This window comes from Nuphar pumila, chromosome 8, assembly GCF_984573655.1.
Source record: "Nuphar pumila chromosome 8, dmNupPumi1.hap1.1, whole genome shotgun sequence".
Taxonomy (NCBI): domain Eukaryota; kingdom Viridiplantae; phylum Streptophyta; class Magnoliopsida; order Nymphaeales; family Nymphaeaceae; genus Nuphar; species Nuphar pumila.
In genome coordinates this window covers 7,169,366-7,182,289 of record NC_143256.1, presented here as the reverse complement: position 1 = coordinate 7,182,289, position 12,924 = coordinate 7,169,366, and the positions used below count along the sequence as shown (strand labels likewise).

Here is a 12,924-nt window from a genome sequence, read left to right as displayed (position 1 = left end):
GAACTTGTAGATTTACCCACATGTCAAAATGTTATTGGTATGAAATGGATTTACAAGGTTAAATATAATGCTGATAGAAGCATGCAAAAATATAAAGCAAGGTTAGTCGTTAAGAGGTATGCTCAAGAATTTGGAGTAGATTTTTCAGAAACTTTTTCTCCTGTTGCACATTTTGAAACTGTTAGAATTATTTTGGCATTAGCAGCTCATATGAAATGGTCAGTTTTTCAATTTGATGTAAAATCTGCATTTTTGAATGGGTTCTTGAAAGAAGAGGTCTATGTTTTCCAGCCTCAGGGATTTGTTGTTAAAAGGAAGGAGAAGAAGGTGTACAAGTTGAAAAAGGCATTTTATGGCCTTAAAGAGCCACCACGAGCCTGATACGAGCGATTCGACTCATACCTAATGCAAAGAGGATTTCACAGAAGTGAGAATGAACACACTTTGTATGTAAAAGGATCAGGTACTGAATTTCTTATAGTCTGTGTCTATGTAGATGACATAATTTATATAGGTTTGTCTAGTACACTTTCTGAAGAATTTAAGGTGAGCATGGTGCAAGAATTTGAAATGTCAAATCTAGGGTTGTTACATTATTTTCTTGGACTTCAAGTCCAACAAAGTGTTGATGGTATTTTTATTTCCCAAGAAAAGTATGCTTCAGACTTACGTGAGAAATTTAATATGGTGTCGTGCAAGCCATGTTCCACTCCCATGAATACTAATGAGAAATTATCAGTACACGATGGTACTATGAAGGTTGATGAATGGTTGTATAGAAGTTTTGTTAGACGGCTAATGTATTTTACACAGACACGTCCAAATATTGTGTTTCTAGTCGGCCTAATCTCAAGGTTTATGCAGTGTCCCATGATACATCATCTTGGAGCGACAAAGTAGATCCTTCGTTATGTTCGAGCAACAACTAATTATGAAATTTGGTACCAATCAATTCCTGATTTCAAATTTATTGGTTTTTCTGACAGTGATTGGGCTGGTTTTGTAGATGATAGGAAAAACACAAGTGGATTCATCTTTAATCTTGGATCAAGAGCCGTGTCATGGATGTCAAAGAAGCAAGCAACAGTGGCACTTTCATCCTCAGAAGCAGAGTATGTTGCTACAAATGCAACTGTATGTCAAGCTATTTGGATAAGAAGAATTTTGGCAAACTTGCATCAGGAACAAGCAAATGCAACAAAACTCTATTGTGACAACCAAGCAATCATTGCCATGACAAAGAATCTCGTGTTCCATGGGCGAACTAAACATATTGAGTTGCGTCATCATTTTATCGGACAAACTGTTGCCGATGGAGCTATAGCAATGAAATATTGCTCTACAAATGACCAAATTGCATATGGATTAACTTAGCTATTCAAATTTTGTGAGATTCAGATCCACTTTAGGTGTATCGAGTTTTACATCAAGGGGGAGTGATAAAGTATGATGCAAAGAAGGTTACGTGGAGAGTAACTGTAGGTCATGGGTTAGTGGGTGTATAAGACGGTTGGGAATCCACGTTGTGTCTGTGTGGTTCCAAAACGTAAGGAATAAATTTTGTGAGTTACTAGAGTCGTGCATTAGTAATAGGAATAATGGGGTAGTGTCTATTAATTAGGAAGAGGCAGCTATAAGTTTTTATCTATAAATAGTGGGTTTTGTGGCCTGTACGTGTGGTAGTTTCTCACCTTGTGTTTTTACTTGTGTTAAAGGTTTTTAGCATTTATTTCTCCATTGTTAAGTTAATATTTTTGTAGTGTTGTTGCGTGTCTTGTTTTACACCAACATTACAACTTCCAACTATTCATACCAAAGAAATATTAGTAACAAGAAAAAAATCAACTTTGCAACTACCTAAATCGAGAGATGGTTAGCTTCAAATGCGTTGAGCACACGTTACTAGAACCACTACAAGCTGAAAGAGAGTAGTGGGAAGCATTGACTGATGGACTCAACATGACCCTTAGACAAATCCCTAGTCCAGGTAAAGAAGAATTAAAGTCAAGAACAAAGTTTAAAGGGAATGTCTTGATCAAGTCCTGCGTTGCAAAGATCGATACTTCCATGGAAGTCAATAGTATGAAGTTCCCAACTCACACCACGAGTATAACTGCTGCACATATCATTAAAGAGGTTAAAAGACCAAACTTCTAGAGGGTCGCTGTTTACTCATGCCCCTTCAAGTTGGAAGGGTGAACAAAGAGAATTGTTATCTTACAAACATGAAAATATATGTTGGAATTGATGCAACTAATATTGAAAGCATTAATGTTCCAATGATAATAAGGCAACAACGAAGCATTGAAAGAGCCACAATTTGAACCAAATTCACTAAAAAATGCACAGCATGAAGATTGTACTAATACTATAAACTTACTACTGTAAAGAAAACTATAATAATTAAGTTGGTAAAGATGGATAAAGTGTCGCTCTTGTACCCTGTGAGAAATTGAAGAATGAACTGAATAAAAATAGAATAAGAAATTAGGTAGGAGAAAGGGAAATAACAACCACATAAGTGGTTCGGCCAATGGCTTCAGTCACTGACTCAAAATTGACAGTTGAAATTCATCCAAAACAAAATTATTGTTGATGGGTGTCATTCTGTTACCCACTTCTGAAAATCAAGAAGGTAAGCTTAGGTTTACTATAAGAAAATCGGTTAAGGTGTTGGGCTTGGTGTAGTCGGCTAAAAGGGAATGGGAAAGAAATAATTTCGGTGGACAACATCCAAGGTGTTGTGGACATTTTTCTGTCTATGGCTTTTTGTACTTGATCTGCTCTTGCCATTGAAGGCCATCATTGACATGAAGAGACATAATCCCAGAATCCCCATCTGCGAGAGCTTTAGGAGTACTGGGTTGCAGCCATAATGTTGGGTCACAAATTGTTAGCCATGTGAAACCAGTAAATTGATAAATTTCCATCTTCGCAAGCGAAGCAGGTTATATGTTCTCCCCCCAAAGAGGGCAGTTAGCTACATCTTGTGTTCAGAGGTCCCAATGAGCACCATGTATTTAAGCATGTGTGTCTCGTATCCCCATGTTTGTCAGCATTAATTAGCATTGGAGTTTGATGCGATTGCAAAGACTTAAGTACCCTCTCCTCCATTGGTGCAAAAAAAAATGACGATTCTAGAAAAGGAGCGGTTGTAAAGATTTAAGTGCTCCAAAGATGATTATTTAAGACCTAGTCTCTGCACTGCAGGATTATCCGAGAAAAAAATCTCCCCTGGAGGTGGCCATGAACATCAACCATCTCACTCTCTCTCTCCATTCTCTTTCTGCTTCTGTGCACATCCAGCAGAAGATCCTACATTGCTCCATCAAGCACCGACTGACTTGCATATTGTCTGTTGTGGAGCCTGATTCAGAGTTTTTACTGGAGTCGGATTCAGGTTTTTTACCCTTACAGGAGAGAGGTCTGGGGGTTTCTCTCAGCGTGGGTAGCATCATTCAACTAAATGAGTTGTGGATCCTGATTCAGAGTTTTTACTCGAGCCTGATTCAGAGTTTTTACCCTCACAAGAGGAGGGTTTGGGGTCTCCTCCCAGCGTGGGTAGCATCATTCAACTAAATGAGTTGTGGATCCTGATTCAGAGTTTTTACCCTTACAGAAGAGGGGTATGAGGGCTCCTCCCAGCGTGGGTAGCATCATTCAACTTGAGGAGTTGTGGAGCCTGATTCAAAGTGTTTACCCTTACAGAAGAGGGGTCTGAGGGCTCCTCCCAGCGTGGGTAGCATCATTCAACTTGATGAGTTGTGGAGCTTGATTCAAAGTTTTTGTCCTTACAGAAGGACGGTTTGGGGGCTCCTCCCAGCGTGGATAGCATCATTCAACTTGATGAGTTGTGGAGCCTGATTCAAAGTTTTTGCCCTTACAGGAAGGGGGTTTGGGGGCTCCTACCAGCGTGGGTAGCATTGTTCAACTTGATGAGTTGTGGAGCCTGATTCATAGTTTTTGCCCTTACAGAAGGGGGTTTGAGGGCTCCTCTCAGCGTGGGTAGCATCGTTCAACTTGATGAGTTGTGGAGCCTGATTCATAGTTTTTGCCCTTACAAGAGGAAGTTTGGGGGCTCCTCCCAGCGTGGGTAGCATCATTCAACTTGATGAGTTGTGGAGCCTGATTTAGAGTTTTTGCCCTTACAAGAGGGGGGTCTGGGGGCTCTCCTCCCAAATTTTTTTGGGGCCTTGTATAATTTTTTTATTTTCTTTCCCTCTTTTAACTATAAAAAAAGAGCAATAAAGTGTTTTGTTTAATCGTGGGGCTCATGTTTCCTTTGGTTGTTTCTTGCTCGAGGTTTTCGTAACACCCCTTCCCAAGATTTTTCTATTTTTCCTTTTCTGTTTCTTTCCCACAATTTTTTTAATGACTCTGCTACAACGATTTTTAGTGTTATCGGGCCTCCAACAATCCCCACAACGATTTATAGTGTTGTTCGGTCTTCCAATAACGATTTGTAGTATTGTCGGGCCTTCCTACAACGATTTGTAGTATCTTCCGCAAATCACTATAACGATTTGTAGTGTTTTTGGGCCTCCAACGAGTCCCACAATAATTTATAGTGTTGTCTGGTCTTTTAACAACAATTTATAGTATTATCGGGTCTTTCTACAACGATTTGTAGTATTTTCGGGTCTCCAACAAGTCTCATAACGATTTATAGTATTATTCGGTCTTCTAACAATGATTTGTAGTGTCTTTCGCAAATCACTATAGCGATTTGTAGTGTTTTTGGGTCTCTATCGAGCCCCACATCGATTTATAGTGTTGTTGGATCTCACTATAGTGATTTGTAGTGTCTTCCGCAAATCACTATAGCGATTTGTAGTGTTATTTAGTAAGCAAATCGCTGTAAATCGCTACCCGAATTAGGATCAACTTGTCAGGGCCATATCTCCCTAACCGGAGGTCATATTCCAAATCTGAGTCTAGTTTATTCGTGTCAAATTTTAGCGATTTCTATGGTCATTTCATTCTCCATTTTAACTAAAAACCAAACCCTATAGCGATTTATACTCTTGTGCAACTCAAATAACATAGAATAATAGGGTTCTGGTTTTTAGTTAAAATGAAGAATGAAATGACCATAAAAATCACTAAAATTTGACAGGAATAAACTAGACTCGGATTTGGAATATGACCTCCGGTTAGGGAGATATGGTCCTGACAAGTTGATCCTAATTCGGGTAACGATTTATAGCGATTTGCTTACTGAATAACACTACAAATCGCTATAGTGATTTGCGGAAGATACTAAAAATCGCTATAGTGAGATCCAACAACACTATAAATCGCTGGGGCTCGATGGAGATCCAAAAACACTACAAATTGCTATAGTGATTTGCGAAAGACACTACAAATCGTTGTTGAAAGACCAAATAACACTATAAATCGCTGTGAGGCTCGTTGGAGACCCGAAAATACTATAAATCATTATAGGAAGGCTCGATAATACTACAAATCGTTGTTAAAAGATCAAACAACGCTATAAATCGCTGTGGGGCTCGTTGGAGACCCCAAAACACTACAAATCGCTATAGTGATTTGTAAAAGACACTACAAATTGTTGTAGGAAGGCTCAACAATACTACAAATCGCTGTTGGAAGACCGTACAATACTATAAATCGCTGTAGGGCTTGTTGGAGACCCGCCAACACTAAAAATCGTTGTAGCGGAGTCATTGAAAATTTTTTGGGAAAGAAACAGAAAAAGAAAAATAGAAAAATCGTGGGAAGGGGTGTTACGAAAACCTCGAGCAAGATACAACCGAAGAAAACATGAGCCCCACGATTAAACAAAACGCTTTATTGCTCTTTTTCGATAGTTAAAAGAGGGAAAGAAAATAAAAAAATTATACAAGGCCCCAAAAAAAATTGGGAGGAGAGCCCCCGGACCCCCCTCTTGTAAGGGCAAAAACTCTAAATCAGGCTCCACAACTCATCAAGTTGAATGATGCTACCCACACTAGGAGGAGCCCCCAAACTTCCTCCAGTAAGGGCAAAAACTATGAATCAAGCTCCACAACTCACCAAGTTGAACGATGCTACAGTCAGTGTGCAGGTCAGTCGGTGTTTGATGGAGTAATGTAGAATCGTCTGCTGGATGTGCACAGAAGTAGAAAGAGAAGGGAGGGATGGTAAGAGGGTTGATGTTCATGGCCTTCTCCATGGGGAACTCTTTGCCTCCCTTGATTTCTTCTCTAGAGAGAAAGAGAGAGAGTTTTACAATGTTTTACGTAGAAGGAAGAAGAAGAAGATGACGATGGAAAGTTCAAATAGACATTTTTGACGGCTCAGGTTTGTTTCGCTGGATGACCATCGGATCACCGACTCACCATCGGATCGTCGGCTTACCATCGTTTCGCCGGATCACCATCGGATCGTCGGCTAAGATTCATTTCACTGTGTAGACTTTGAAGAGTCAACATCATCCTCGACTTTCTGGATGAAGGACATGTTTGTCATTTTTTTGAACCGTTTGTTTTACTTTTTTGAATAAAGAACAATTTTGTCATTTTCTCAAACCGTCATTTTATGGCAAGAATAGCAAGAAAGGGTACTTAAGTTTTTGCAACCAGACAAGACTCCAATGCTGAGTAATGTCAACATACACGGGAATACGAGCCTCATATGCTTATATACGCAATGCTTTTTGGGACCCCCCGAACCCAGACGTGAGATTAAGTGAATCATCGGGGGCGAACATACACCACCCTCTCCTTCGCAAGTGGTACTTTCAAATACAATTGAAAAAAATAAATCTGTCCATTTTTTAGAATCTAGGGGATCGCACGTGCTCAGGAAGGGGGGGCGGCAAAGTGGCAGAGATGCAAACAAATTAGATCCAAAGCAGCTAAATGCATATACAGTCAGATCTGGATCAGGTCCGGAACAGCCAAAAATTGCAAAACCTCATCTAAAGATCTGACCCATTTGCAACAGTACAAGGTGGACTGTCATATTTAACCCTGCAGAGTGCATTGGAAAGAGACGGAGAGGTAGGAGTGTAAACTATTCGGATTGGTGTGAGATCTAGGCATTACCAAGTCCGACTTAACCGGGTTTAGTTTAATCAGATTCAAATTTGGATGAAAAAAGATAAAACCAAACTCAGATCCGACTAGCTTAAAACTCAATATTTACAATTAAAAGGTTCAGTTTTTTTTGTTTGATTCGGATTCGTGTTTCAACACAAAACTTAATACCAAACACTCATCTGATTATTAATCGGATACAGATTTGGCTACCAAACCCGTTTAATGAACTCAAATTCGGGTCAGGTATCAGGTTGCACCCAAACCATTTACATCCCTACGTACCGAGAGGGGACCAAATACATAGCAAAAAGGATCCCATCATCCTATGTCAATCCTAACCATCCAACTGAAGCATCTGGATGGCTAAGATCAGTCTCCATTCAAATGAAAATGTGATCCAATCTTAGCTATTGATTGGACTGTTAGGATTGAATGTAAGATGGAACTCATCCTCTGTCAAACGATGGGATCCCTCAGTCAATATATAGCCGTGCTGCAGCTTCCTCTTTCAAGCATTCGTGAGGCCAATACTTGTTGGCTGGCTAGGAACCTCAATAAGAAACGATGTTAACCAGCAGTTGATCTACAACTATCACGCCCATCGAGGGAGTTGTCTTCTGCAAGTCATAACTTGTCCAGTCACTAACAGTAGCATTATAGCCATTAGAGGCTGGCCTACTAAAACAACCAAGCCAGCTAAAGCATGCATAGATATATGGAGATGTGAACCCGTGTATCCTTGAGAACCGTGACAGTATCTTGTCCATACAACCAGTTTCTGTCTCCCGTGATACACTATAAAAAAGCATGTGTTCATACAAATCTTAATTTACTACCTCCCCACAACCACCATAACAATAAAGACACAAAGAAAGAGTAAAAGCTAAGATGCTAGCTAAAATGCTGAATTTCCGATATTAACACTACTAGGAAAGTTTGTTTATCTACGAAAATCTTGAATTGTGGCAAACCAAGCGCTTGTCCTTCCAATACTTTCTGGTTTTCCCCAACTCTAGTAGGAATTTCGAAAGACCAGGAATGTAGGGACTATGGATTACTATATATGACTCTCAGTGAATGAATTCTGGTAGGGTCTGCCTAACCCCAGCTAGACTATAAAAAAAAAAAAAAACTATTAATCAACTACCAATTCCTGTTCTCGATCCATTTGCAACGTGTGGGGACACCATACAGGCGAGAACATGCAAGAGAAAGCTGTATCGTAAGCTATCATATCATGATCTGCACTACCATTATTGGCAGTATTAATTTATCAACTGCCAACAGACCAAGATTAATTTTCCACCAATCACCAAGCATTAATGAGAATGTAAACAAGCAATTAAACTATGAGCTTTGACCCTTTGAGTATGGATCAAAGTGAAGGCCAATGGAAGCGATCAAAGGCAATCCGCGAGCCTCGTTCACATGTATCCACACTGCACGCGCATGAACCGCAGAGCCTAGTCTGTGTAACCTCTTGTAACCAACAGTTGTTCCATTGGCCACCATAACACCTTTCCACCATCCGCTAGTAACTGTTGCTTCTTGCTCCTCAGCGAACTTCACAAACACTTCATGCCTAACAATTCTCTGGCCCAATGTGATGGCTTCTTGTATCCTCATCACATTGAATTTCACTGGTTTCTTGAATCTAAATTCAATCCAGGGGTCCTTGTCCGAGTCGGCCGGCGACCAATACGACCCCAAGTCATCGTTGAGTACATTGGCGGCATCAAACCCTCCACTCTTTCCTCCTCTTTGGCTGCTGGCCTTAGCGACTGCTTCTTCTACCAAATTGCTCGAGAAGATGACGGTTAACGCGGATCGAAACTCCATTAGCCTGTGGACATCAGGCTCCGAAATTAGGCCAGTTGAGTTTGGTGGCACATTGAGCAGCAACACGCAATTCCTTCCAACCGATGTATAGTAGATATGAAGGAGCTCATCTACTGCTTTAGGTGTTTCATTTCTGTGCCAAAACCAGCCTTGTCTAATAGAAACATCACACTCCGGAGGCACCCAGTCCCTGCCATCGGGGTCACCAGTATTCAAGTACCTGATTAAATTCACCAGTGTCATGAATTTCAGCATTATCATAATTTGCTATGGCTAACTGCAAGGACTAAAGGAATTTCCTGTACCCTATGATGCTTCCATCTCCAATTCTGAGAGAAGTTCTATTGATAGGAGACCAACAAGTAGTGCCGGCCGTGCCTGTTTCACCTCCAACCCATCGGATATCGGGGCCGGCGTCTGAAAATATGTTGATGGAACCCTGCATCTGCTTCACCATCGAAAACCAATCATTGAAATAATAAGTCATGTTCTTCGAATTGCTGCCTTTTGCCCCATCAAACCAGATTTCGGAGAGGCGCCCGTACTCACTGAGAATTCAAAGAAAAAATTGTTACATTACAAACAAAGAGACTCTCCAAAGGTTCAAAATTATCAAAGGCATTTCAACACAAGGGAGCCATGCAACCTGCCTATATTTGGATCTACTATTCATTGGTTTATTGGTCACATACCAAAACAAAGGTGTTCAGTATCATACCTGAGCAGTTCTTCAAGCTGACCCATATAGTACTCATTATACTCCAATTCAAGCCCATAAGTCTTCTCATGACGATCCCAAGGAGAAAGATAGAGGCCAACATCCAAGCCTCTAGCTTGAGCAGCCTCAACAAACTCTCGAACAACATCACCTTCGCCGTTCTTCCATGGGCTACTCTTTACAGAATGGTCTGTGTACTTTGAAGGCCAAAGGCAGAACCCATCATGGTGTTTAGCAGTAAGGATTACAAGGGAGAAGCCGGCATCCACGGCCACCTTAGCCCACTGATTTGCATCAAGAGACGATGGATTGAACAGCCTCGGGCTCTCGTGCCCGGTCCCCCACTCCGAATCAGTAAACGTATTCATGCTGAAATGGAAAAACATTACTAGTTCCCTCTGCTGCCATTTTAGTTGGGCTGCATTAGGTATGGGGAGGATTGGTAATGGAGGAGGCACAGAGTTGTGCTTGGTTAGCACCAAATCCAGTACGTTAAGGACTAAGGCTAACCAAAACCACTCCTTTGACATGATTCTCTGGGTTCACTACTCGAAATCAAATAAGAGAATCTCTATGATTGTTTCCCTCGACATCAATTTGAAAACAAGGAATCTGTTCACTTCTGGTAGAGATAAAGGAGTGGAGAGAAAGAGAAGGAAAAAGACAGAATAGAGTGCAGACAAGGCTAGGTGAGCAGAAACAGTTTATGAATGAGTGGTTGATTCTGATCAGAGGATGAATTCAGAAGCTCACGGGTAATAGAATGAATGCACGTTAATCGAGCTACTTCCTGTCAAACACAGAGTATGTCACAGGATACAATGGTTCATATAGGATAAAGAAAAATCATCATAACCAACACAAAATTTATGATTGTTTTAGGAAGACAGGTGACCTTTGTTGTCAAATCTTATAATGACAGTAAGCTAACATTTACCATATTTGCCATAGGAAAGGTCAATCCCCTCAAATTTCTTTCCAAAATACACTGGAGTCGCTAGACCATGAAAATGATCATGTTTCTTCACCTTCCTAGAAAGGTTCCTATTCATTAACTTGAACAAGGATTCTCCCATCAACACCGGCCATTTTAATTTAAAAAAGCGTGTGAAAAGAGGTGCTTGTTACCTTGTTATATTCCATCTCTTGCACCAATCACACAAGTACAAGCCTATGTCTATGTTTGGAAGTAGCGATGGGCAATGGGCCAAGCCCACCCGACTCACCATAGGCTGGGTTTGGGTCAAGGTTTTAGGTTAGGGCTCGTTATATACGTGGGTCAGGTCCGGGTCAGCCTGCAGGCTATTGGGCCAACCCCATGGGCCTAAGCTATTTATTAAATTTTAATATAAAAAATAAAATATAATTAATTGTATAGTAATTTGGTAACTATTATTATTTACTAAATTAATTGCATTAATTTTATGAAAACTAAAAAGATAATTATTTAGGTAGATGAGATTTTATTAATTATTTATTAGTTTGGTTTGGGCAGGGCGGGAGCTAGCACGGTCCGCTTCACATTGGCCCATTGGGCCAATGAGCCGGGTCATGCATGGGCTGCTCTTCAAACACGAGCCCGTTAATAGCCAGGCCAAAGTAGGGATGGCAGTGGGGCGGGGTGGGGCGGGGGACAAGGTTTCCACCCCCGCCCCGCCTCAAAATTTTATCCTCCACCCCCGCCCCGCCTCCGCGGTGGGGATGGATTTTATCCTCCACCCCCGCCTCCATCCCCGTTTCATACCCTTCATCCCCGGTCCAAACGGGGATGAGGCGGGGCGGGGCGGGGATATTGCGGGGAAAAGTGGTCGGGGCGGGGATTAGGCGGGGATCGTGGCGGGGACGGGGCGGGGCGGGGAAAAGTGCACATCCACCCCCGCCCCGCCTCCGCGGCGGGGATGGATTTTATCCTCCACCCCCGCCTCCATCCCCGTTTCATACCCTTCATCCCCGGTCCAAACGGGGCGAGGCGGGGCGGGGCCCCGCTTTCCCCCGGTGCACTGCCATCCCTAGGCCAAAGTCTGGGCCAGACCATCTTCAGGCTGGGCTGCACTTAAAGCCTGATGGGCCGACCTCTAAACGAGCCCGGGCTGGCCCTATACCCACCCTTACTTGGAAGTGGGAAAGGGAACTTATAATTACAGTGGTACAGAAAATGAAGGAAAAATGTGTTAAAAGCTAAAGAAACTAAATTTGTGCATATTTTTAGAAAGTTTCAATTGTGGAGTCATTCATTCACCAACTCCTTTGGTTGTTTGCCATTAATGTTTCGGTGGCGCTTTTGCAATGGTATATTTGAAAAAGAAATCTCAGGCAGCTAGTCTCTGGACCCCACCTTCCCTTTTCTTTCTTTGTACCTTGTTTTAGTCCCCCACGTTATTTCATCTTCACGGTTAACATCAAATAAGCTGATCTTTCAAATCACTTTGGGACAGTGATTTGACATCCTCAGCGTCCATTATTGTGATAAATGGTCACCATTATACTCCCAATATTGACATCAGCGTTAGCTTTTTTTAAGGCCCGTGAGATTGAAGAAATGGGAGGTGAAGATGTTAGATCACATTCTTCAAGTGATTTGGCAGATCATCTGCAACAACAGATTCTTAATTACTCTCTGTGGTTCACCGTTATCATAAATGCATAAAGATGTAATAAGCATCACAGATGCACTAGTACAGTAGAGACTTTGATGTCTGAGCTGTCCCAGTGAGTCCAGATTGTTAGAATCAAATGAGAACAGTCCATCAAATGTGGACAACCTCTCCTCAAGATAAAGCCAAATATGATAAAAGCAGTTTACAAGATCAAGATTGCATCCAAGGATCTCCTCAAGATAAAGATGACAGATTCGTAAAACAAAAAAACGAATCCTTCTGTAGCTATACCTTATTCAAAGATGTATCAATCTGTAGAAGAACTATATATAAATGAAAACCAACTGACCACGTTAAAAAAATTTGTGAGTTTCTTTCACAGATCGGGTGCAATCTGATTGCGCAAAAATTTATGCATTAAGCACCCAGGTCTTGGGTCCCCCACCTGAGAGGCCACCAAGTTGTGCTTAATGCACAAATATTTGCTCAATCATATTGCACCTCATCTTTTCACCCAGTAAACCGGGTAGCTGTAGCTACAATGTTTGGAGGTCAGGTGGAGGTCAGGATATATACCAATCAAAGCCAGCATGCATTAAGCAATAACATGTGCAATAAATTGAGAATTCAATGTCAGATTTTGATGTAAACCAACTCTCTTAACGCAAACTAGAGCAAGTAGAGATGCACTTTTGAAGCAAACCAGAGGCAAACCCAAAAAGAGTCT

General features: G+C 41.4%; 1 protein-coding gene across 1 annotated transcript; it reads right to left on the bottom strand.

The window, feature by feature from the left end:
• Positions 1 to 8,262: 8,262 nt before the first annotated feature.
• Positions 8,263 to 10,506, bottom strand: LOC149829532 (alpha-L-fucosidase 1-like). The gene is made up of 3 exons (XM_090015567.1): positions 9,601 to 10,506; positions 9,188 to 9,430; positions 8,263 to 9,102 (listed from the first exon to the last, which is right to left on the bottom strand). Exons 1-3 carry the CDS (start codon positions 10,128 to 10,130, stop codon positions 8,391 to 8,393), a joined length of 1,485 nt encoding a protein of 494 aa, XP_089871693.1. The 5' UTR covers positions 10,131 to 10,506; the 3' UTR covers positions 8,263 to 8,390.
• Positions 10,507 to 12,924: the final 2,418 nt, after the last annotated feature.